General features: G+C 53.6%; 7 protein-coding genes across 7 annotated transcripts; 4 read left to right on the top strand and 3 right to left on the bottom strand.

Moving 5' to 3' along the window:
• Positions 1-663: 663 nt before the first annotated feature.
• On the bottom strand, positions 664-1170 carry BDP55DRAFT_630456 (uncharacterized protein; the record flags this gene model as incomplete). The annotated part of the gene is made up of 1 exon (XM_060572150.1): positions 664-1170. The coding sequence occupies one exon, from the start codon at positions 1168-1170 to the stop codon at positions 664-666; it is 507 nt and encodes a 168-aa protein (XP_060431516.1).
• Positions 1171-2494: 1324 nt separating this feature from the next.
• Positions 2495-3210, top strand: BDP55DRAFT_88110 (uncharacterized protein). The gene is made up of 2 exons (XM_060581289.1): positions 2495-2890; positions 2960-3210. The coding sequence occupies exons 1-2, from the start codon at positions 2586-2588 to the stop codon at positions 2976-2978; spliced, it is 324 nt and encodes a 107-aa protein (XP_060431515.1). The 5' UTR covers positions 2495-2585; the 3' UTR covers positions 2979-3210.
• A 6112-nt stretch (positions 3211-9322) lies between these two features.
• BDP55DRAFT_88007 (F-box domain-containing protein) lies at positions 9323-12600 on the bottom strand. Its single transcript, XM_060581288.1, has 3 exons — positions 12144-12600; positions 10170-12080; positions 9323-10011 (listed from the first exon to the last, which is right to left on the bottom strand). The coding sequence occupies exons 1-3, from the start codon at positions 12420-12422 to the stop codon at positions 9454-9456; spliced, it is 2748 nt and encodes a 915-aa protein (XP_060431514.1). The 5' UTR covers positions 12423-12600; the 3' UTR covers positions 9323-9453.
• A 2913-nt stretch (positions 12601-15513) lies between these two features.
• Positions 15514-16092, top strand: BDP55DRAFT_549142 (ER protein Pkr1-domain-containing protein; the record flags this gene model as incomplete). The annotated part of the gene is made up of 3 exons (XM_060568905.1): positions 15514-15775; positions 15806-15918; positions 15991-16092. 3 exons carry the CDS (start codon positions 15514-15516, stop codon positions 16090-16092), a joined length of 477 nt encoding a protein of 158 aa, XP_060431513.1.
• A 140-nt stretch (positions 16093-16232) lies between these two features.
• BDP55DRAFT_659577 (sucrose transporter) lies at positions 16233-19446 on the bottom strand. Its single transcript, XM_060574554.1, has 5 exons — positions 18514-19446; positions 18428-18453; positions 18057-18368; positions 17924-17995; positions 16233-17859 (listed from the first exon to the last, which is right to left on the bottom strand). The coding sequence occupies exons 1-5, from the start codon at positions 18981-18983 to the stop codon at positions 16706-16708; spliced, it is 2034 nt and encodes a 677-aa protein (XP_060431512.1). The 5' UTR covers positions 18984-19446; the 3' UTR covers positions 16233-16705.
• A 1669-nt stretch (positions 19447-21115) lies between these two features.
• On the top strand, positions 21116-22255 carry BDP55DRAFT_630451 (ATP phosphoribosyltransferase; the record flags this gene model as incomplete). Its single annotated transcript, XM_060572149.1, has 3 exons — positions 21116-21188; positions 21258-21827; positions 21885-22255. 3 exons carry the CDS (start codon positions 21116-21118, stop codon positions 22253-22255), a joined length of 1014 nt encoding a protein of 337 aa, XP_060431511.1.
• A 961-nt stretch (positions 22256-23216) lies between these two features.
• BDP55DRAFT_548959 (uncharacterized protein) lies at positions 23217-23863 on the top strand (the record flags this gene model as incomplete). The annotated part of the gene is made up of 2 exons (XM_060568886.1): positions 23217-23303; positions 23450-23863. The coding sequence occupies 2 exons, from the start codon at positions 23217-23219 to the stop codon at positions 23861-23863; spliced, it is 501 nt and encodes a 166-aa protein (XP_060431510.1).
• Between the last annotated feature and the right edge of the window lie 771 nt (positions 23864-24634).

Here is a 24634-nt window from a genome sequence, read left to right as displayed (position 1 = left end):
AAATGCATCTGACGCCCGGCAACATTTCAAGCCGCTTGGTTGGCGCCCCGAAAGTGCTGCATATTCTAAATTAGACGGAGAGACCTAGGGCCAGCTGGTCCAATGTGCATTTTGTTGCTGCCTTGAGACGCAAAACACGATCGTCGCTCTTAGGCCGCTTCGAGCTGGACCCCCCAGAGCTACACCTTCGGACGAAGTGCGGCCCTATTAAGGCCCGGGCTTGTGGACAGTACTAACGCCAGTCACCCTACTCACATCAGCAACGAGCTCAGGCTATGAGATGAGCCACACATTCCAAGCGGAGGTCTCCCGACTGACACATTAGACGGGTACCGAGAGCTTAAGTCATACAGCGAGCAGCCCACGATGTGCAACCCATCGTCGACGTTGCCGGGAAAGTCCCTGCTATTGCGATATTGATCCCACAAGGCTTAGACTTCGGGGTTGGGTTGGGTTGGGTTGGTATTGGTGACCATATTGTTTTCACCAACTCTAGCTTCCTCCTTGGCTACACAGTACCATATCCGAAGCATCTTTACGGATGCTAGGATTATGATTCCCTGGCTTTTGGATCACAAAACACCGACCCATATCACACCTTGCTCGGTGGAAACATCCGATGGCATTGACGGTCAGCGTTTATTTCAGCCAATCGTCTCTGGCTCATATCTGGCTCATCTCTTTGCACCATGCGGCCTGGTCCATGGCGCGCATGTGTGTGTCTACAAGTAAAGCAGTGGACAGCATTCGAGCCACGAGATCGATCCCCGGTGGCTCATTAATTTGCCGCCCAAAAGAAAAGCGTTCGGACACAATGTGATGACCGCAGAAGCTGAGAAACTCAAATCGAGAGGGATAGAAGAATGCCGCAGGGTGAAGCCGTGCTAACGGCCAGATGTTACCTGTCGGCCAAGGAAGCACAGGGGCCGAATCGGCGACAAGCTGCGAAACCATTGGCTTGGGTCCGATGACAGGTTGTTGAAACCCTTCAAATTCGGAGCCTTTACCAGATGCAAATACAATAAGCATTTTTGACGGAAGTGATTGTTTACTCGCGAGACCCATGCCTGTGAGAGCGGAAGAGCACCACATACGACGTTTTGAGTTCTCATCACTCCCACAGTCATCGGGGATCATTGCGCTGATGATGTGAGATGTACGCATGCGCATGGAAGACGCAAGAAGCGGGAAAGATCGAAGATGACGGTCGGACAATCGTTGGCCAGATTTACGAGTTGCCAGACTGGGAAAGACTGCGAAACTTTGGACGAATCTTGAGGTCCAACACAAGTTCGAGTCGATGAACGACAAGCTGCAATGTTACGCTTGAATTCAGTCTTGGGACCGCTGCATTCTTACCCACGCCCCAAACTCGTCATCAGCGTGGACTCTTAGAAGCTAAGGGAACACCTGTCACTCTCAGAAGGAGACATCGCCAACTTACCGATTGTGGCGAGCGATGTAAATCTCGGCCTCACCGCTGGCTCCCCACGCCTGAGTTCTGGCTGTCGACGATTGAAGTCTAGCTTTCATCATCATACGGAGTATTGCTCAACGAATGCCAAGTCCGAGTCCAACGGATTCACATTGAGCAAGGTTGCAATAACCACTCCGTACCCGACCCGGACTGGCTGTATCCCTACGGATAACCCGAATCACCACGAATACACAGCAGAAGCTCACCCCCCAAGCAGCAATGACGCGAGTGCAGTTAGCATCCTGACCCCCTGAAGTACGTGAAGAAACGACTGCCACGTTGGTGGCTGCCCATCAAAATGGAGACCAGACGACACGACCAGGGTTGCCTGGCACTTTTACTTTTGAACAGCTCACTGCTCATGCGGCAGGCCACGGACGAGTGAGCTCCAAAATCTCGGGACTCGCCCCCAAGCTCCGACAGTATGGATGGCCAGCTTGATGGACCCCTTGGGACGACCCTTCAAAAGCAACGAACACAGTGCACGACCTGGCAGTTAATCCGTCGTAAACTACTCAATGAGGAAAAGGCCGAGGTTACCAGGTCGTAAAAACAAACATTGCCGAGAGCACTCGGCACGCGAGGTCAGGGGCCCTCACTGTACGGTTGCACCGACGACGCTGCCACCCACGAACATTCACGAAATGAAAACCCTCACAGGACAACGTACTGCTTACTATTGCGTTTCATATTCCGGGCCCGAGAAATTTCGCCAGAGAAATTACAGAAGTGTCTTGCACCTTCGCATCTTGCTCTTCTCAGCTCACGCGGCTGCAGCCCACCGGGCTGGGGGTGTTTTATGGACTCCTCATGTTCCCCGTTGTTCTACAGCACACGGCACGCGGCATACAACACTGCCCTGTGAACATCCCCGCCGACCAAGAAACCCACATGCGTGCAGTGTGCACCACAGAATCCCACTTTGATTGAGATTCTCTCCGCCCTCCCACATACAACTGCGACACGGAGCTGCAAAGAGATGGAAATGGCGCTCGTCTGCTACCTTAAAATTGTTAGCGTCACCGACTCTTCGGGGTTTTGCATTTCCCAGACTTCTTGGGGGATCAGATCATGACTTTCTCCTGATGATTTGCCAGAAACGGCCTCTATGCGCAAATTACCAAATCTGCCATGTTACTCCAAGGGGTTCGAATCTATGATGCTACAAGGTCCACCAAATCCCAGCCAAATGACACAGTCTTTCAACGAAAACCTTACTGTTAGCCTGATCGACTCTTCGGAATGCTTGGCCGATGGGGGGAGGACTGTGCCTCTTACCCCGGATTCACCTCGACCAGGTCAAAGTCGCCGGCCGGCTGTCGAAATCTCCGACCTTATGAAGGCTCGAATGAGCTCTAATGCCCTGAAGGCTCACATTGAAACCAAGACGCGGGCGTTTACTGGAAGATTCAGGTTTGAGGCCACGCCCAACCACCAATAGCTCTTCTAACCCTCGGCCGACCTCCGGAATTTTCGCGGCAGCACAGACATCATAGGCTGAGTTGCGGGCGCTCGTCGTTATATGTAAGCAGATTAGAAATGCGATAATGGCGGCGCCGTGCCTCAAACCATGGCGTCTCTAGGTCAAACGCCGCCAATATCATTGCGGCTTCACAGACCTCACAGAATGGCTGGAAACAGCCAGGTGTTCTTGCGTACGCCGAGTACCCGACGTCTTCTGGCCCTGTAGGGCGGAGCGATTTAGGGCTGCCTGCACGAGACGCATAGGTCACACCACACGACAGACTGCATGCTCATGGTGGGAAAAGGGTTGAACTGCCTCTTCTGGTTTGCTCTGCGTATTCACGAGCGCAGCCAGAAAAGCCGCGTGTTCTTCCTGCCGATTCGTCGACAAGATATGCGGAGGGGCGGCACGACTTTCGCCGCCTCGACTTCATCCAAGATTCAAGTACCTTCAAATTCTCAAACTGTAACTATCACGAAGAGTCGCTGTTTTGTACCCGAATGGCTTCGATCCGACAATTTTTTTGGCAAAGAGATATCCGACTAACGCCAAATTCGAGTACTTCCCCCACGACGTCATGGTCTGTTCGTAGACCAGCCGGTACCGTGGCTGGCCAGGCAGACGGGACATTTGTACGTGGCCGCACGGATACGCCCTCGTCACGTATTTTACGCTTACACCTTTGACCAACGGAACTCTTCTCCGTACACTCGTACATACTGGCCATTAGACACACTCAGAATCCTTCCGCTGCCGCCCCCAAGCGTTCCTCCCAGCCCTACGAGGGACCGACCGCTCTTCATCTGCGTCTTGGGTTGCTCCAAAGTCTGACATGCAGCGTCAGGTTCCAAAACAGTATACGCTCGCCCGTACACTCTCAAACGGAAAGACTGCGTCTTGCAGCACACCCCTTGTCAAAAGATGAGCTGAAGCACTAGATCCAAATTGACATATGGCCGTCATCTGCACGCTCGACGTGGCCCAGCACTGTTACATCCAGTTGCCCTGTGGACTTGAGATGCTGCGGCTGTGCCGCAGACGAGTAGACAGACACACCACATTATCCACGATCGTTGGTTAGACCCTGGCTCCTTCCCTACTATGGGGACTTTAACGAATTATTACTTTTGCACTCTGTACGGATGTCCAAGTCCACTCTGCTTACGACTCTTTTGGCACTTTGGTATGGCGGGACCTGATATATCAACCCGAACCTGCCAATCGCCTTCACCCAAAACCCCGCAAAAGTGCGAAAAAAAAAAACATTGTTACAATCTGACCGGGCCTGGCCTGGCCTGCGTGGCTTCTGGTCGTGAAATGTAACGGCGCGATCCATCCCGAACGCCTTTAATCAGGTTCATGCGAGCATGGATGATTTGGCTCATCGGGAGGATTCAACGTCTCGCACCAAGCGCCCTACGAGGGCATGATCAAGACGTGCCAGAGGCACGCCCCCCTCCTGATGTCGAGAGATCGATCAACTTGGCGACGCACCACCCGCTTGCAATGGCGCACTTAGCTCGTATGGTTGTCGCGCTTTCTTCGATGCACAGCATGTGTCTGGCCAGCCAGTTGTGGTGGCGGCATCTGACCACTTGTAGTCGGTGCCCTCCGCCGACGACTCGATGCGGCGTTTATGTGTGGAAACGAAGATAGACTGGAATTGCAGTGCCAACCTCGGACATTATCGACGCATGGCATCTGTTTTCTATCATTATCTCCAGACAAATCATGGCGGTGGTCAAGTCAGATGAATGTGCCCATCGCTATAATCAACGAAAATAAGTTCGGCAAGCGCGTTACGAGTGTCAGCAAGGAACTCTCGTAGACAACAGGTCAGCATCTTCAGACACCACAGGACAACTTTGGCTATCGCAGCACCGATAGGTACCTTCTTGCGTTCGCGGTCGGACTTTCAGATTAACCCCGTGGATGTGGCCGAATCGGCTCATACGCCGATGTGACTCGGAGCACTTGGTCTCGCCTCAGGTCCTCCGGACCTCGTGGGCGGTCTACCATACGGCCGTCCGGGGAATTGGTAAGGGGGCGCACGGCTTGTAGGGCTAGACGACTGATGCATTGTGGCTGACGGTGGTGGACGACCTGGCATGCCTCAACTTGGAAGCGGCGAACGTCCGAGGGACTAGCGGCGAAAATATCCGATCTTGAAGCTTTGCATTCGCAGTATGCGTACAATGCTGAAGCGTCTTGTTGTCGCCGTCACGGGTTGGTAAGCCGGACGCCCCCGCCTCTGGCGGCAGTCACGATTTGGAAGCACGATGTGTATCAAAGGGCACGACATGGAAGAATGTACGTGAGCCTTCTGTGTGTCCCACATCTCAAAAGCCCGTCTCACGAAGGGGGAAAAGTCAGCCTTGTGTGTCCTAGATATCTCTTCTCACCTCAGCCCGACCCCGAGCTGGCCAACCTCAACTCCATAATCGCTCTCTGGGTCCGCGAGCGTGGCTTGAGCGGTATGCACGCGATCCTGCCAAAACTGTGGCTGGGGTCCCGGTGGTAACGAGGCGGTGACCTGCGCAGGGAGGTCGATCCTATGGCCCTCACGGACCAACCACCGCACATCGTCCGGGCATTGAGGGGAATGACAGATTCTAGGCTCCAGAATTATCTTGTTGCTATTTTGGACGGTGAACAACATCCCGATGGCTCGATTATGATTTCACGGAGCGCGGGTGTGCTCCATTAGTGTCCGGGCCAAACGCTGGGCCGACGAACGAGTGCGAGTCTTCGCGGGGGGAGAGAGAGAGAGGGTGTAGACAAGAAATGGGGGAGGGGAAAGACCAAGATGGAAGGATCCGTCGAGCGATGGGTGGCGCAAGGTACAGCGAAGCCAGCGCACAATGCCGCCATTCCGGTCGATGAGGAGGATTCATCGACCAACCTGTATCATCCCCGGGACAGCTCATGTCAGACGGACCTAGGTCCGGCTTTACGGACTAGGTGCTCTATCATAAGAGAACATACAACAGACGGTGGGTGGAAAAAACAAGGGCCAAGCACAGTAAGTCCGCCTTGCAAACAATTTCCATACAGTGACGAAGCAGGCAAACGAAGGAGCCTTGATCAAGGGGTGGCCGTGTTCTGGGCTCCTGTAGCTATCAAAGTCTTGACTGAAGCTCGACCCGGTTTGGAAATGACCTCTCCCCGAGTCCCGACCTTGCTCATTACGTGCCAGGCAATGAGGTTTTGGGCTACACCGCAAGCAGGACCCCTTTCATTACAATCCTAGAGATACCACAGCCTCTCTTAATATTTCAAATACCACATCCCAAGGGGGAAGTTTCTGGGACCGGGATGCACATCCTCAGATACCTTGACCGGCTCAAGCAGTCCTAACAGTCCCATTCTCTCGGTGCTACTTACCTTTGCGGAGTCCCCAAAGTAAGGCAACAGCATGTCAAGGGCCATCCATATGGCGGGATCTCCGCCTCTGCAGTGCTCGGAGTCTACAACGACTGTTCAGGGCAGCCCTACAAGGAGACCATGTATGGAGGCCATGTATTACTCCCTGAACGTGGGAGGTCATTCTCCTTGGCCTTCTTCATCTGTCCAATATTTGGTTTACCGGCTTGGCAGTAGGTAAATCGTAAGCATCCCCTTGTTGAACATGCAAACGAAATGACTTCCTCTAGCTATGTACGGGTACTGCCTCGTCGTCGGACGACTTCGACTGGACTGATCAAGTTGTATTAGGCTTCCATGTCGTCGTCCCGTCTCCTCGAGCTGTAGGTTTTTGATGACTTGTAAATTGATCTACTCGTTCTCAAGGAGATGAGCAGGGTACACGAAAGAGGTTGAGAAAGAGAGAGAGAGAGAGAGAGAGTAGGGAGTAACGACATAGACAAAAAGGAAAGGAGAGGGAGTTCTTCGTTCGTCACCCCCAACATCACTTTTCTCCTCGAGCATCCGTACATCCCAATCCATAATTCCACATCCCCATCCCACTTGGGTCTTCCTCCGCCATGGTCTCAGTGGGAAAAGGGCAAGGATCTCGATCCTACCGCTTGACTACTTTCCCTCGTTCTTGGGTTTGATTTTTTTCCTTCTCCCACCCTTCTCTGTATCCGTACGGATATCCCACTCACATACACTCATCTCGACCTGCTTCTCCCCTGCTTCTTCCTCCTTCCTGCCGCAGTGCACAAGCCCCCTTGTCCACCACCACCACGAACCGCCATCACCGCCACGACCACCCCCACCTCACTTTCTCTCTCTTTCCCCGTCTATCTCCAGGCCTAGGACCAGTTAAGCTTGTTGGAGGCCGAGAATGTTGTATCGTTACCTAGAGGGTGCTCTGGAACTCCGCTTCTCGCAGGGGTTCCGCAGAACTAACAACAGGTATACATGTAAAGATACCTGTACTCCGTGACTAACATCGAAGCCAACGGGGATGGCGGGGAGGCTGCGTATGAAGAAGGGCAAATGTATCTCCCCCGAGACTCGGAGCGATGAAGGGAAGGGGGAGTTCAGAATACTTCCAGAACAGAAGAGATCTGCCTCATCTAGTCCTTCCTACTTCTGGCTTCTGCACTTCGCCTCATCACTTCACATTGGTGCCTACGTTACCTTCCCTTTCGAACCCGCCGGTTTCCCGCGGGAAGAAGGGGAAGTAAAAGCAGCCAAGGGGGAAGGAGAAAGGGTCTAGTTCTGCCCACCTTCATATCGATGGACGTCTGTATCCCCCCTCTCGATCAAGCTTAGACTTAGGACTTTTTTTTTCTGGGTTTTCTCCCCACCTCCCCTCAACGGTTTTTGTACACTTACATGAGACCGGGTTAAGGTATACAAGGAGAAGAACTTCATCATTGGACGAGGAAGTAGGACTAGGACTAGGACTAGAACGAGAGAAGGGGGATTGGTGGGTGTGGTGACAGCAGGGTAAGTTCCGTAGATACCCTCCATTACCCCCTCCCCTCTCTCCATCAGACCATTCACAGCTCTTGACCTGGACTCATGAGAAACTCGCGGTACTTGGTTCCCCCCATTCCCAAGCAATTACAAAGCCAAAGTTGGTTCCAAGAAAGACAGGGCATAGTGGCAATCTTAGTATTCCGTAGGCTTGGGGGAGGTCACATGCTTACACACATGTAGCTTGGTGTAGTCTCCAACTCCAACAGGTCCAACATATCACTCTATAACAGTCAAACCTGATGTCGACCAAACGCTTCATCTTGGGATATGAAGAAACAAATTTACCATTAGATTGGCCCACGCCTACATTACCTATCCAGATACCCCCCCCTCCCCTTGTCACATCCATCCACTTCCCAAATGCGGGAGTAGCTACACCACGCCGTACAGCACGGAAGACGGAAAGTCGGATGTCTCTCCTCCACCCCAACGCAGCTTCCGTGCTTCCCTGGTGGCGGTGATAGTGGTGGTGGCTTCTTGCCTTCCCTAGCCTCTCCTTCCCGCAGGCACGAAACGGCTAACGCATGCAAGGTCTGCTTGCGTCCTTACATCCCATGCCCTCTCTCTCCTCTCATCTGCATTCACATCTGAAGAAAGAGGGTGGCAAGTTTCCTGAGTACAAGGGAAACAACACCTTCCTCCCGACCAACCCTACGGTAGGTACCTCCGTCCGTCCCATACGTAGGCACACGCCCCTCCCCTTTCCTACCCTATCCGTTGGTCTGCGCCTATCTCGTCTCTGTAATACTCATCTCATCTCCCCCAATCCCTCCAAGAGTAAAAAATAGACGCCGGTGGGCGGGTGGAACAGATGCAGAGAAAAGAACGACCGGGAAAAAAAACAAAAATACAGGGGGGGCTTTGGACGTAACGTTCCCAACGTTATGAAACCTCAAGTCTTTGATCTAGCCTAGTCGTTCACACGTATCTGTCCTGCCTAGACGGATTAGCAAAAGTTTCTGTATAACGAATGTCCCCTTGACAGGAGTCCAGACCTGCTTGTGCGGGGGGCACCGTTGCCGCAGATCTGTTTTCTGGTATCAAAGCATCATGAACCGTCTGCAGAGTCAGCCACTAGACGGGGTCAGTGTGATGGATAGAGAGTAAGAACCATGGCATCCACCTCTTGGGCGTGAGGGCCCTTCAGAGTGGGAAACTGATAAGATGATGACAAGCATGCCGTTCCTTCTACCAAATAAACCGGGTTGACTTTACTGATCCAAACGTAAACAACAGACAAGAGAGTTGCGGACCATGGCAGATAGATTCCAGAGAAAAGGATGGATTTAACAAAGCTCCCTACGCTGCTATCCAGCATGGGAGGGGATATCAATCGATGTAAAGGAAAAGACGACTAGGCTAGTCCACTGGGGGGAGGGAAAACAAGGCTGCTCCCAAAACCTCAAGATAACGTACTTTGCAAAACCTCCTTCGCCTTGGTATTCAACCGTTTCGCTGTACCATTTGCATATGTCTCCGTTGTACGCAAGTTTGGCCTGATCTATATGATTCCTTTGGCGGACTTCCAACACCCCTCCCCATCAACTGCTTCTTTCCTAGCCCCATTTCAGAGACTGCATCACAGTCTGCCATGCCGAGCTTTGAATATTGCGACCTTGTCGTCATAGAATAGAATCTCACGGAGTCGGAGACGTGGACGCGAGGTGCCGTAGTCGGCGTCTCGCATCGAGTCATCGTCGTCCGAGTCTTGCGCCGCAGATGCTTCCGACTGCGAGTCATCTGCATGTACTGCATTCCCCGGGGTGTCATCAGTCTCCTCCTCAGAGGTGTCCTCATCCACCTGACTCGCCGTGTCGTCGTCGTCCGTAGGGACCTCATCTTCCTCGTCATCGTCTTCGCCGTCGACTCCAGATTCGTGGCCCACAACACCCTGGTCAGCCGCGACACTCGTGGTTGAAGCACCGCTTTCTTCTGCTGGCTTGCTCTCCAGGATCTCGAAGCACTTGGTCGAAATGCCCACGTAACAGAGCTGAATGTCAGGGCGGAGGGTGATAATATCCACCATCTGCAACGCCAACTCTCGAGGGTCAAAGTTGCTGAGTATATGGTCAGCAACATGCTGTAGGTTGAGAGACCGCAGCTGAGGGGTGTTCGGCAAGCGCTGAAGGAATGTGTGCTGTGGTCGTAGTCAGCATTGGAAGCTCTTATGATGCTGCTTCTTTGGAAACCCCGGGCATCACGGCAGTTATGAGGGCCATGATTGTTTCTGAATGAACCCGTGATACGATGCACACGGCTCCGAGATACTAAACAGATGAAAATGAAACAACTTACCCAGTCTTTAAAGTGTAAGGAAACGGCGAGTTCCCTGAGGCTCACCATGCGCCCACTGGTCATGTAAAGCAACATGTCTGTCGGCAGCACCCAGTTGCGCCAACGAGCGGTGTCTGGGGCAGTATTGCTGTTGCTACGCTTCCGGTCTGAACTATCTAGAAGAATCTTTTGCAGGCTCGCCCGGTGCTTCTTGATGACTCCCTTGAAGATCTGATCTATGGTCACCGCTGGCGGCCCACTGGGCCGCCTCCGATCCTGCAAGAAGAGGACCTCTAAACTGTTGGGGGCTAGAGTGTCTCTGAGAAAGCTGATCAAATATGCCGAAGTGATATCCGTATGAATGCTCTTGAGGTTGAGGTGGTACTCCATAGCTTGCTTGGAGCTGCCCTGGTGTTGATGAGATCCGAGCCTGACGATAGGAGTAGGAGCGAATTGCTTCCGCAATGCCTTCCAGAGACTATCGTGCTGGGCGCACTCTAGTATGGTCAACGTGGTCAGGACAGTCCAGTCGAAGGCCTGGCTGAAGACTTGAATTGACAAATGAACTCTTTCGAGCTCGAGCGATCGTAGCTTGAGCTTGCCGTCCAGCCTCTTTCTCGGCACCCCTGAAGATGTATCCACAAGGTCCACGCCGCTGATCGCCTGGTCTTTCGCAGGCTGTGAGTTTTCCTCCTGGTGTGCTCGATCATCGCTGTTGGTATCTGTGGCATGCGTTGTTCCCGTTGAATGAGCAACGGTATTGACCAAGAGCGGCTCGACTGAGCTATCCTCGTCCATAGCCTCCGGCTCGTCGTTCGGGTTGGGTTGTTCCGAAGCATTCGAGGTCTCCGTGGTATCCGCAACAGGGGTCGCGGTATTGGACTGTTGTGTCGCTTGCGATGGCGCAACAGGGGTCTTGTCTCTCGATTTCGATGCCGGCTTGCGGCGAATGTCATAGATACGGCCGACAAGCACGCCCAAAACGCCGCCTAGTCTCCTCTCGCCAATGGAGCTCTCACCGGGCCATCTGGCATCCCGATCAATCTGCTGCAAGTCGGGCCCATCCCAGGCTTGGACAAAGTCCTTGAAGACGGCCCTCGGAGATATGCCGACGCGAAGCTCTTGGAGGCGGTCTTGCGATCTTTCGATCGCTATGGCCATCTCGTCTAGGTAAGCAAGTTCGTCGATGTCGAGAACAGTCAGACTCTTGAGCGGAGGCAAGACACTGAAGGTAGGAAATTCGATATTTGTTTCCGCATACGGGATCGCACCCCGCGGTGCCGGATGGGAAGAGTCCGAAGGAATCAGGATGCCGACTGTAGTGAGGTGGCTGCCGGGCGGGACAACGGGCGGAATCGGGGGAGGCGGACTCGAGGATGGCGATGGACTGGAACCATCGGTGTTGTCATGCCATCTCACCCAAACCTTTTCGAGCTTCGAATCGCCGTCCGAGCTCTGTTCCGGAATGGATGCCAGAGCCATGAAGATTTCGGAAAGGACACCAGTCGGCATATCCCAGACGAAAGACTCCAGGTTGACCATCTTCTCCACAGCCAGAGCGACGAGCGTGCCCAGCATCTTGCCGCTCTCCTTGGATATCATGTACTCCGCCACCCAGTCCTGTGGTCCATTGCCCAATGAGAACTTTTTCGTGTATTTGGCGTAGTCGTTCTTCTGTCTCCGAACGTTGGAATCGTAGGTAGGGATGTAGCCCGGGTTGAGCATCTTGCGGGTGCGATGCGCGAAGGAGCTGCCAAGGCAGATTGTGGATAGACCATAGGTCAGAGCATCGACGCTCTTGGAGTCGGACGTGGTCATCTGGGTGGCGTCGGGCCAGACAATGTCGAATCTCGAGTAGATGTGGGGGATCGCGAGATTGTGGAGGTTCGAGTTGGTCAAGGCGAGCGAGGTAAGGTCATTTGTGTGCGTAATCTAGAAAACGCAAAGGTCAGTATTGGGGAACAGACCAAGACGTTGGATAGCGGTTCAACTTGCCTCCTTAATAATCAAGCGCAAGATGTCCACCGGTAACTCGAGAAGGGTCAGCTTCTTTCCCGACTTGCTGGGCGCGACAGCATCCCATTCTTTGTCCTTGCCCTTCATCAGCTTGCGCATGACAACGGAGGGGTCTACCGAAGCATCAGGGACGCCATCGTCGCCAACGGGGGCAGGATGGCCTGGGACGTCGTTGTGGTAGGGAAGCTCGACCTCGTTCGGATGCGGCTCGGCGGCTTGATGGGTCGTAGGATCGCTGGTCTGCAGGGCTGGGGCCATGATCGCGGGGGGCCTCAGCGCATGCTTCGGATCGCGATGGCAGCTGTCGTCGATTGGTATTGTAGGCTGCTACTGCTACAATGGCGTGGCTTTTCCCGTTTCCCAACGGCGTGATATGTTGTACTGTCGGGGTGAGGAGTGAGTCGTCAGAGGAAGCGATCGTGGGTATCTTGGCTCGGATGTGGAAGGCGCGTTTTGGTCTTGTTCTTTTTTTTTTCGGTGAACCCGCAGATGGGTCAGAGAACAGTATGGTAAAATGGATTAAAGAAGTATCTGGCTGAAAGAAGATGATTGGAAATGCTTTGTTGAGGGAATCAAAGAAAGGCTGGCGACAGCAGAGGTCTCGCAAGGCCAATCATGTCATGTCAGAAATGGCCGACATGGGGTGTCATGAAATTTCGTTCGCTGCGGCTCTGTGGTGAGGAGGAAGCGGCGACGGCGACGGCGGTAAATGATGGTAGTTGCGGCGGTGGTGGTGGTGCGTTGGTTGCCGGTGCAGGTCGTCAGTCGTCGATCCGGTGGTGGACGGTGGTGGACCAGCTTAGGTTGGCCAAGGTCTTTCCCAATGTGCTCCGCGCTAAGGTGGGTGGTCCGGTCACACGTTCCCCGGATATCGTGTGCAGGAAGGCACCTACCTACCTCTCTCAGTGTGTATCCGCACCCTGGTAAGAGATTGGGGTAAAAAACTCCAACTTCTCCGACCAGAAGAGAACGGAATTGTTTCCCAATTTGATTGGTAAAGGGAAACCAGAGACAGGGTTACTGGAAGGTTGCCTTTCAAGGATTTCCTTCTTGCTTATTTGGGGCGATGGAAGTCGTTAGCAAATGGATACAAGGAAGGTGTTGTACCTGAGTGAGGGCAGTCCCGAAGTTGGATAGGTACGTCGTACATCAAAAACCAAAAGCAATCCGGCGGCAGTACGGATTTAGAAGAACATACGGATAGGTAGGGGTATATCCATCGGGTCCCATAACTATTCGGTCCCGCACCTTCAGTTCCAGATTTGGGGGCGGAACCCCGGGATCATCTTGCGACGTGTGGTTCCTGAACGTTGGCGGCAAGGGCATTTCAGTTGTTTTGGATCTGCTCTCTTAGTCACAACCTAACACTACTTTCTTTGAGACGGCCGATATCTCACACACAGACAGGCCTGCCATGCGAATGAGATAGATTAACTGCAAGCTCTAATTCTCCGACGGCTATGGAAGAAGACACGCATACGAATACATATCCATATGTAAATACGGCAAACAGCTCCTAGCCCCTTCTTCTTCCGTCGAGATATGTATTCTGCTCCCCATTCTTTTCAGGGGGCAATACATAGGTAGAAATAGATGCCTGCGCACCAAGTTAGTCATTCCATTTTTTTCTTCCCGCCGGTCTTACACCATGGCCGATGATACAAGCAAGGAATGGCGCTGCTATATGCAGCCCGTCTTACTTGCTTCCGGCAGCACTGACAATAAGGATTTAAGCTCTTTTTTTTCTTTCTTTTCTTTTTCTTTGCATAACCTGCGTGCTGTCTGTATTAGTTGTCACTCAAGGGAAATGTAAGTAGTTTTGGGGTGCTGTCTCCAAGGCTATAGAGTAAAAAATGGGAATTATGTGTGGTGGCCGGCCGCATTGACGGGACTCTCGCGAGTTGTTCTTGGTGTCTGGCGCAGAGTGAAACCGAAATCCGGCAACGGTTATCGCCGATGACTGATCCCCACCACATACTTTGCGCATGGAAGATACAATACATTCATACCTACGGCAGCCTGCAGAGACCAAGCAAAGCAAGCAGCAGTGCCGGATCAAGGGATGGAATTGACTTCTCGTGTATTGGCAGGACGCGGTCAATATTAAATTACCGCTGAGTACGGATGCGGATGCTCTATATGCTTCACCCCGCAACTCATCTTCGACGGACCCCAATAAGCTGGTCAGCAGGTCCCCTTCGCCTCGCCTCGGCTCAGTTGAAGCTTTGCATTAGAGAGGTCACGACCCCACGACCCCAGGAAAAAAAGAACGCGACGGTGACGTTTCCTGAGCCATGGAGGGGTCATTCCGGCCTCCCGCCGCCCCATTGCTGTCGCTGCGTCGCACAGAAACGGTCCAAGAAGCATGTTCCGAAGGGCCGCGTGCTGTGACCGATCCCTCCGCGTTGCTTGACGGCATCTGCTATCTTCTTTGACTTGAGTAATCCGTGACCACACCGAGAGAGGAAACCTGCCTGTCTTTCTGCCTAACAGGCAACCTTATGACTCCAAATTGCACCCTCCACTGTCTCTTCACAACCACAGTCAGCCCCGTAAATATCTAAATACGTTGATGTCAACTATCGCAAGGCCACGGTCACCTCTTGTCCTCTAATGTGCCACCTGTTCTGATTTGTTAACCACCGAGTGACCACGTTGCGACCATTCCTCCGAGAGCTAGAAGGAGAGAGGAAGAGAGAGAGACAATACCGTGTCTCTTCTGGCTTGCTGTTGGTCAACAGAAAAGATACATTATCTTGACGGTTCCCCCTCTCCCCTCCTTCTCCCAACCCCCGCCACAACCCGCGCGTGTTGTCAAATGGTACCTCGCCTGCACCTACCTTACCTTACATCACCTACAACCTTCCCTGACCTTCCTAAGCAGCCGGAAGGGACCCCTCTCTTTCCTGCCCCCCTCCCTCAACCCAATTGTTGCTCAACCCAGAAACGCTATTTATTATGCGCTCTTACCGCCTTGACTCTGCCGTCTGACTGCAAATCCAAACGAAACAACAGCATCATCGCCAAATACAAAGTCCTCGCGAGCGTCGTCTTGCATTTCTAAAATACAGAAAATTTTACCCTAGTCGTCTTCGTGGCTCCCATAAGCTAGAACGTAACGGAGTCCACTCCTCCAGAGCTCCTTACCCAAAGCAAATTACTCCACCACGAAGCATCACATCCACTTCAAACACCACACCGCGGCCAGTATTCACTCCATCAGGCCTCGCATCAACTCCACGAAATCGAATACCCGATCGAGCGAAACGAGTACAACCTTTTGGCGGCCGGAGACAAACCTTTGCATTCACAAATAACATATACACCGAAATACCCTCCCCCATCAATCATGGCGGCCTTCGTCACCAACCTCTGGGATTCAATCTTCACCCCAGGCCCAACACCGACTCTCCTCCGCGCAACCAACGCAACCTTTGCCGCGCTCCAGCTCCTCCTCGGCGTTCTCCTCCTCGCCACCTGGAGCATCCACTTCGTCATTCTCTCCTTCCTCAGCGCGGGCCTCTGGTACGCTATTAACTGGTTCGTCATCGAGCTGGCACAGCACGCAGAGGAAGAGGCCAAGAAGGCGCGTGGGACCGATATATCCGCCGGTGGAGGAGTAGGAGGCACCGCGGCAGGAGCCAATACCCAAGGAACGGATGATAGCGACACCGAGGTTGAGGGCAGCGCCGTTGTCGGAGGGGTAAGGGGTGGCGCTCGCGGGAGGAAGGGCGTCGTGGGCGGCAGCAGCCAGGTTGAGACAGCTGCAGAGCAGCAGCAAGCGGCCGACTTGAAGCACCGCACCGCCGTTTCCGCCGGTGCCGAGTCTGGGGCTGAGGATGCCACGAATGGGGGCACGCAGTCGAGCGTGAGCACCGAGGACGAGTGGGAGAAGGTTTCGGAGAACGAGAACGAGAAGGATAAGTGAACTGATCTCGAAGCGCGACGACGACGACGACGTACAGAACACACATGACGATGACGATGCGCTTAACCAACACCACTCGTCGAGCGATGCACACCACTAGAATATTTCAATGTAGGAACAGGAGGAGAACGGGAAGGGACGGGGGGGGGGGGGGGAGAGAGACAGATGTTCGGCACGCATCCGCGCGACGAGAGATTTGAGATACCCTTGAGCAAGCGTCGACACATGCGCTCACTGTACGGACCGGACTTGTACATAGGGCTTTGGCAGCGTGCTCCATCGCGAGCAGCTCCACGTACAAATACTTAAGAAAACAGCGATTCACACCACCCATATTCTCATTCATCCATGACCCCGAGTGTATTCACTGGCGGCAGTGCAGCAACATAGCTCCCTTACGTCTAGTAAAAGCCGGCAGCCTCGACATGTGCCATGCCCTCGAGATTCCTTAAATGAAACGAAAGCCCTATACGCTTTATCCCACACATGATCTAATGCGAGAGAACATGGTCTCTCCCCTTTCCGTAACGCCATCCCATATCCCCTACGCTACCCTTGCCCGTACAATAACGAAACGCGTGCTATTTCTTCTTTACCGACTCGTACATCAGGCTCAGAGATACTTGAGCTTTCGCGTCGCGAACGCGGCCACCACTGCGCATATGGCACCGATAAAGAGACACACTGCAATAGCGTTGGGTCCATCGGTGTTGTGCTGCTCGTGTTCGGGTGCGTCTGAAAGCTCAGGACTCTTGCCCGGCTCTAGTATTGTGAAGACAATGGTGCTTATGAAGGTTCCGATGAATTGTGGCAGAGTGGTGTAGATGTTGAGTATGCCAAAGTAGATGCCCGACAACTCGCCTGTAGACGACGTGGTCTGCTGGCCACCATCGTCCGGGCCATGTTCCAGGTGGAGTGGTTGGTCCTGGCCGAGCGTGGGCAGCTCAATATTGGAGTCGTTTGATAGGCGGCGGTAGGCTGCCGTCCCGCTGCCGCCTCCTTCGCGAGCACCACTGAGCTTGTTTACCTCTACGCCGAGGAAGGTCGTCGGCGCCCACATGGCGATTGTCCAAGACAAGCCGCAGGAGGCGACGAGGAAGGTTGCGAAGCGGAAGCTTTGCGCAAAGGGGGCCAGGCACATGGCCGCAGCGAACATGAGGTGGCCGCATATCCAGGCGGTCATGAGATCGGGCTTGTTCTTGTTGAAACGTTCTAGGAATGGCGCAATGGCTTGGGGCGGTCGAGCCGTGAAGTTGTCATCGTCTGGTGATTTGACCACCATGGGTAGGAGCCAGGCGCCTATGAAGGTAATGGTCGAGTATATGACCAGCGCCAAACTGCCGATGCGGCCAATGTCGCCCAGGGCATCTTTGGAGTCTTTACCCTCTGCCGGAGCGTCGTATCGGAAGTACGTCTCGCCAACCCAGGTGGTGCTGTAGAACAAAAACGGAAACCAGCCGATCCAGGACCAGAACTGGGCCCAGCAAATCGCCTGGATTCGAGGGGGAAGATGAAGCAGCGTTGACCAAATCTGGCGGAAGACCTTGAACCGCCCGGTGGCTTTGCGGGGGTCGTGTCTTGTCGACACCAAGACCCGCTCGTTAACGGCCCAGCAGGTCACGCCGGAAGAGAAGAGCATCAAGAAAGTGGCGATGAGCGTGAGCTGCTTGAATTGCGAGTCACCCATTGCCTTTCCAAATATGCCGACTAGGTCGATGGCACCGGCTCCATAGCCCAGCATGTGTCCAATCGCTGACATTCTGCTAGCTTTGTGGGGATTAGCGGACGGGATGCAACCTGGTGTGATGATGCGCGTCTGAGCTTCACTTACACCAAGCGGCGCCAGTCTGTTGCTTCTCAATAGGGAGGGTGTCGACGATCAGGCTTCGTGCGCAAGACATTACTGTGCCGTAGTCAGCAGGGAAACCAACGATGGACTTGGGTGCAGGATTGTTTAGACGCACCAGCATTGATGGCGAAATCCACAAAGTAGATGGCCAACACCGCCAGGATGATTGTGAAGATTCGCGCCGTCTCCTTGTCCGAAACGAAGATCTCGACAATCTCTTTCGTGAATCCCAAGGTCAGCAGGCTAATTGCAACGATAATTGACCCAACCACGATGAATGGTCGCCGCCTGCCCCATTTCGACTTGGATTCGTCCGCGATGGCTCCTACAATGGGCTGAACCACGAGCCCCGATAACGGTCCTGCGATCCATACCAGCGAGGTGTTGCTCTTTGTGAGGCCGAGGTTCAATAGGTATGGTGTACAATCTGTTGTTGGAATGGGTTAGTATGGGAAGTCCAGCGACAGTGGATGCACAGCGACGTACATGTCATCTCAATTCCCCACGTGAAGCTGCATTCAGGACCACGTCAGCATGGCAGGCCCATTGGCAGTTGTCGCTAGCAAACGTACGTGATACCAAGGGTATTAAAGGCCAAGAGCACCATTCGCATGGCCTCCGAGCTCCCTCTGATGGAGGGCTGTCCCGCCCAGCTAGACATCCCTGCTGGATCTTGCTCTAACACGAGAGCGTCGTCGTCTTCGGGGTAGTCGTCGGTGTCGTCCCTCTCGCCGCTTCTGAATCTGTCCGTATGGTGTCGGGCGAAATTGCCAAGACCGGGAAGCTTCGTGTCCCTTTCGCGATGCACTTCTAGGGGTTTGCGGATTGCAAAGGGAAAGTCGACGTCGTCATTGAGCTCGTTGCCGCCCTTGTCGTCGCCGTCGGTGTTGTTGCTGGAAGATCTAGAGGGCGTCCTGATCGGTGTCGATTGGCCGCCCGAATAATCGTCGTCGAAGTCGCGGTCGTACAGCGAGGGGGAAGGATGAAGGTGTGAGGACGGGGAACTACGCGACGGAGTCGTTGAGGCCGGCGTATGGGCCATTTGAAGGGGCCGGCGCAGCACTCCGTACTGCAGGCTGCTTGCGCTGCCAAGGGCAGTGCGGGCGGCTTGCGTATGAGCAGGGGGGTTTTCGAGGTGTGGACCAGGACCGAATTTAAAGTAATCCGGGCGTCGCGGCCGCTGCGGATATCAGGACCGGGTGCGCGTCATGCCCACAATTCCGTGGTTGTGAAAGGAAGATCAGCCAACGGGGGTTAACTTTGCTGGCGATTTGGGGATGGATGCAACGGAGGTTCGAGATGTGCGGGCCAAAGGAGTGGTGGTAATGTCGAGCTATGGTGGGTCCAGCATGGAATACCTAGGCGCATCTAGGGACTAAGATACGTAAGGTACGGGGGAGATGAGGTAGGGGGCCAGCTGGGCGGCCGGAATGCAATACGAAATTGGCAGGGCGGGTATATGCATTCATTCACAGTCCAACTTTGATGGACTGTGCAGAGTCGGGAGCTTGGGATAATGTAATGATTAGGTACTACCTAGATGATTGGGGTCCGATGGGACAAGACAGCCCAAGACTCGGGAGATGCATAAGAACAGGAGAGGGAGCAAACGTCAATCCAATGGCCAGGGAAGCAATATCTCAGCCTGCTGTGCTGTGCTTTCCTCATCTAGATGAGGATTCGTGGCTTGTCGGGAGGGAAGGTAAGTATCTTATTGTTGTAGAATCGTTCTACCTATCTAGGAGTAAAAATAGGGAGTTCCTTGTACCTCACGCTAGGGAGACCAGAAGTGGTGGGAACGAGGAAGCCTGCGGTATCAAGAGTTTCGATTTAATGTGGCTTGAAACAATGGAAAGTAACTTAGATTGCCCTGCACTCGCACTCCGTTCAACAGAATTATTTTTCAGGTTCCATTCTATTGTTTGCCGATTTCTCGTTGACCAAACGGACTGGCTCGAGAGTTGGAGCCACGTCGAAGCTTACACGGGGAGTTTCTCGCGCTGGAAGCTCTGGCCATATAAGGAAGCCAGGTTCAACTACCAAGACGCATCGTATTGGTGTACACAGATGCTCTGTGAGTATCATGGCGTGGGCATAGCCTGACATGGATGAATAAGGTAGTTATGCGGCTCAGGCTTCCAAACTCATGATTGACTGAATCACATATGCGCAGTCATGCCTTGACTCTGAAGCTTGAGATCTACCAGTTACCCAGCAGAGCAACCTGAACATACAATGCCCACACCCAGAACTTTGTCAGGCACGATTTCTACCTCACCGTTGCTTTGGCTTTCATTTAGCTGCGATACACGACATGCCGCTGAGGGTAAATTTCATCAACGCATTCCATAGTTTACCACACATTAGCTTACCTTAAGATGGGTTGGGTGCATCAACATTCATCTCCTTCTGCCCTTCAACTTTCATCTTCAACAAATGGATGAGTAGATAGCTTACCTCAGCGAGGGCCCGCTGTGAGAACGGACTCGGGTGCCGCCTGCCCCTCCGGCATGTGCCGTCACTTGGTCCAAGGACTGCCCCGCGTTCAACGGCGTGCCCCGCCATCCACGCCCTCTGCTCTGAGTCTGCACCAGTCGCAGCTCCGACATAGGCCAACGTGGTGGTGGCCCGCGGTGATGAGTGACGACTGCTGCCGCACACTAAGACGGCGGGGTTCCAATCCACCACACAAAATTTCCGCCCTCTCTCTCCCCAAGTCTTGGCCCGGCCTTTGACTCACCGCAGAATCGAACAAGTGCAGTGCCCCTCCTACGGACAGCTTCCGCGACGACCAAGAACAAAGTCGCGCAGACTTGAACTTTTATCATTACCCGAGTCCCAGACCAATTGACTCGAAATCACGCTCGCTTTCCAAGCCTCAACTCTCACCCCTCTGAACACCACAACGAACCTGTGCTGTGCGACCCAAAAACCACCCCGCCGCTCTCGCTGCAGAAATTCTCATCGCCATTGGCTTCACTGCGACCTTGTGCTCCATTCCGCACGCGCGCCCGACCCGACCGTTTCCACCTAACCTCTTGAAGCGTTTCAACTCTGAGAACGACTTCTCTCCACCTATTATATTCCCGTCTGTCGATCGCGTCATTGCAACATACCTTTGCCTACCATGGATTTGGTCAACCAGTTGGTTTTTACCCCTCCATCGCAACCGCCATGGACCAGTTCGCAGAGAAGCTAATGACGAAGCAAAGCCTAGAGGGCCGCCTTCTGTTTGCCGTGCCCAAGAGTGAGTCAGCCCATAATGTTCATCCCGAAACCAACAGTCGCACATGCTGACAGTGACTCCTTTCCACAGAGGGCCGCTTGAACTCCGCTACGCTGAACCTGCTTGAGGGAGCCGACATCAAGTTCCGCCGCGAGAACCGCCTCGACATCGCCCTCGTCAAGAACTTCCCCATCGCCCTCATCTTCTTGCCCGCCGCCGATATCCCCACATTTGTCGGCGAGGGCCGCGTCGATCTTGGTATCACGGGCTGGGACCAGGTCAAGGAGCACGATGCCGGCGTCATCAGCAGCAACAAGGCCCGGAGAGCCTCCGTCGAACTGAATCCCGAGGGCGAGGAGCTTCAAAAGGTCGGAGGCTGCGAAATGGTCATGGAGCTCGGCTTCGGCCACTGCAAGCTGCAGACCCAGGTCCCCGAGAAGGGCCCCTACGCGACAACGGAGGACCTGATTGGCAAGACCATTGGCACCAGCTTCGTCAACCTGGCGGCCGAGCACTTTGCCAAGCTGGAGCTGGGTGTCGACGCCGATGGCAACAGCAACACCTCACCCAAGAAGCTTCGCACCAAGATCATCGATCTCAGTGGAAGTGTCGAGGCTGCCTGTGCGCTGGGTGTCGCCGATGGCATCGTTGATCTTGTTGGTAAGTAGTCGTCCTAGAATGACCAGCACTCAAACAAGCACTAACATCCGCATCCAGAGTCTGGTGAGACCATGAGGGCCGCCGGCCTCAAGGCCATTGACACCGTCGTCGACTCTCAAGCCTGCCTCATCAAGTCCCGGTCGCCGTCAAACAACGAGTTGATCGAGCTCATCGCCGCCCGTATCCGCGGTGTCATTACCGCTCAGCGATTCGTCCTGTGCCAGTACAACATTGAGAGATCACGTCTGTCCGACGCCAAGTCGATTACCCCTGGAAAGCGGGCGCCGACCATCACAACACTGGACGAGGAGGGCTGGGTCGCCGTCAGCTCAATGGTTGAGAAGAAGAAGATTGCGCTGGTGATGGACGATCTGACCCGCGTTGGCGCTCAGGACATTTTGGTGCTCGATATCCACAACACTCGATAGAATTTTGCAGTATTTTGGAAAGGAAAAATAGATGAATACCATGAAATATGTAATGCTCCTGCAAGAATAGTCAGCAAAGGTGCAAGAGTCAACCAAAATATCGCAATTGGAGGTGAAACCAGCGAGGGTCCAGAAGAACAAGACGTAAACAAAAGTGGTGCTGAGTGAAAACGGCCGTTCATCATCGACCAACTGAGCAGTTGTGGCTGAGGCGACGGTATTTCCTACGGGTACGTATGACATTGAGGCGTCGCCATTGCTTGCGTCGCTAGCGTTGCATTGAGAGGCTCTGCACTTTTGCCAGGCCTCCTTCTGTGGACACAGGGCTGAATCAGAACGAGCAGAGCCACGCACTGGGCACCCCTGATCAACAGAGCTCTAGGATCTCTGGGGGCTCGTGTCCACGGGTCAGCAAGAGCGAATTGGATCGGTGTCGGTCGATGCTCTGCGTGAGTTGTGTGTGTTTTGGGGCTTTCTTTCACTGCAATTCTTTAGTAGCTTGTGTTGGGAGAGGTATGATGTGATGTCTCGCTGATCAGTGATCCCCAATGGGCGCCAAGTGGGGACCTTCCGTCACTCCCGTATCCCAACCGCAGTGCGCGCGCAAGGTGAGTGGTGAGGTACCGGAAGGTAAGGCGCACCACCTGGCAACCGAAACCGAGGCGGTGGTATTAAATTTAGGCCCAGTACGGATAGTGGCAGCACGGCGGCGGTGCTGCCCGCCCGCGCCGAAGCTAACGATGATCAGGTACCTCACCTTGTCTTACTGACATATTTCTATCTCCGCACGCCGTCGTCTTGTACGCTCCTCCCTTTTTCTGAAATCTTGATTTTTACTCATCTCTCACACGAAAAGTTATTGGCAGATTGCCAGAGGGCCCGATTCCAAGCTTCATAAGTCATTTACAACTCGACGCCCATCGTCCACGGACTCTGCAAGTATTTCGGCCATCGGGAGGCAATGTCGTCATCAACAACAGCCACCAAAGTCACTGCCACGCGAGGCGGCAGTGACGCTGGAGCCGTCCAGCAACCCACAATTTACAAGGTAAGCTCACACGCACTGAAGTCCTCATGGGTATTATGAGGCCTTGGGTTGCTTTGAAGAGACCGAAGAGGGTTTCCAGACAATATGGGACTCCAGGTGGCATGTCGCGGTGCTCGGTGTGCAAGACGCTCACATTTCCACCACAGGTCATAATGACGCCCATCATCCTCGTCTCGTTTCTGCTCTCCCTCGCATGGGTAGACCTCACCTACACAATCAGGAGGTCAAGAAACCATGGGCGGCAAGGCTGGATGCCCTCCTGGCTGCACAGCATCCTCTACCGGAAATCACAGTACCGTTACGCAGAGGCCAAGGATTCGAAGACATCGACACCGACGACGACGCCGAGCCCCAAGGACGAACGGGAGGATTTCTACTACCACAGTAAACAGAAGAAGCTGCTGCGCATGGAGATGGACGATGCATTCCAGCTGAGGGGCCATGTTCTCGTGGTGATGGCGCTCGCGTTGCTTACCATGTCGCTTGCTTTGGCTTGGGGTGGCTGGATCGTTTGCAGCTGGGCGTGGAGGAGCTTTGGCGAGAGAGCTTTCGAGGTCTGAAAGATTGCGAATGAGAATGGGAAATATGCGCCGGGCTGAGATGTCTGGTATATGGTTGCAGCTCGTCGATTTGCAACGCCCTTCCCGGCTACATCAATGCGCACCCAGGATGAAGGCGACGCAAGTTGGGATGAACTTTCTATCGATACGACTGTCTTCCAAGGGCTCTGCCAGAATCGATTCCTTGGGGCCCACTTGACACAACGGTTGGCTGACTCGGCCCGCCCTCGACAATCCGACAACGGGGAGAATCTCAAAGCTTACCTCAGTGTTGATATTTAACTGATTAGGGCCTGAAAAGACTAGGTGTGATTTTTGGATTTTATGGAAAGACTGGATGATGGTTCGGATAAAATGGCGTAGAGGAGAAACCTCGGAAGTGTGATTATACCCTGGAGTTGATTTGTAGCTGTCTGCAGTTAATGATAGAACCAAAAGTCTTCAACTTGCTCAAATCCACTATGGAGCATTCGTCATAACTCTTCATTAAAAGAAGCGAACATGTCACTAGAACCAGGGTATCGTGCTTAAAACATCCCACATTGACTGTGATATTCAAATGCCCGTGGGTAAGAGTTTGCTTTATAAAGGGCACCTCCCTATAACGGGAGCCAATCTCAAGTTAAAAGGATAGTTGAAAAAGGCCATGCTAAAGGAAGCCGCAACCATGCGGTCCAGTCTTATATACGGATCGAGCTGGAAGGAACGACGGAGATTGGGATCGCTCCTTCCTCCAGGTGTTAGATTGACATCAAATTAAATCGCCCCGAG

This window comes from Colletotrichum godetiae (assembly GCF_030913485.1).
Source record: "Colletotrichum godetiae strain CBS 193.32 chromosome Unknown BDP55scaffold_14, whole genome shotgun sequence".
NCBI lineage: Eukaryota > Fungi > Ascomycota > Sordariomycetes > Glomerellales > Glomerellaceae > Colletotrichum > Colletotrichum godetiae.
The sequence above is the reverse complement of the archived record's forward strand: the minus strand, read 5'-3'. Positions and strand labels throughout refer to the sequence as shown.

Excerpts from the sequence above, each read along its gene's own strand:
- BDP55DRAFT_88110 (XM_060581289.1), top strand. The coding sequence starts at position 2,586 with ATGCGCAAATTACCAAATCTGCCATGTTACTCCAAGGGGTTCGAATCT.
- BDP55DRAFT_88007 (XM_060581288.1), bottom strand. The coding sequence starts at position 12,422 with ATGGCCCCAGCCCTGCAGACCAGCGATCCTACGACCCATCAAGCCGCC. Across the intron at positions 12,081-12,143 it reads TGCGCTTGATTATTAAGGAG|ATTACGCACACAAATGACCT; the intron begins GCAAGTTGAACC and ends TGCGTTTTCTAG. Across the intron at positions 10,012-10,169 it reads CCTTACACTTTAAAGACTGG|CACACATTCCTTCAGCGCTT; the intron begins GTAAGTTGTTTC and ends CTACGACCACAG.
- BDP55DRAFT_659577 (XM_060574554.1), bottom strand. The coding sequence starts at position 18,983 with ATGGCCCATACGCCGGCCTCAACGACTCCGTCGCGTAGTTCCCCGTCC. Across the intron at positions 18,369-18,427 it reads GTGGGGAATTGAGATGACAT|ATTGTACACCATACCTATTG; the intron begins GTACGTCGCTGT and ends TTCCAACAACAG. Across the intron at positions 17,996-18,056 it reads GGATTTCGCCATCAATGCTG|TAATGTCTTGCGCACGAAGC; the intron begins GTGCGTCTAAAC and ends ACTACGGCACAG.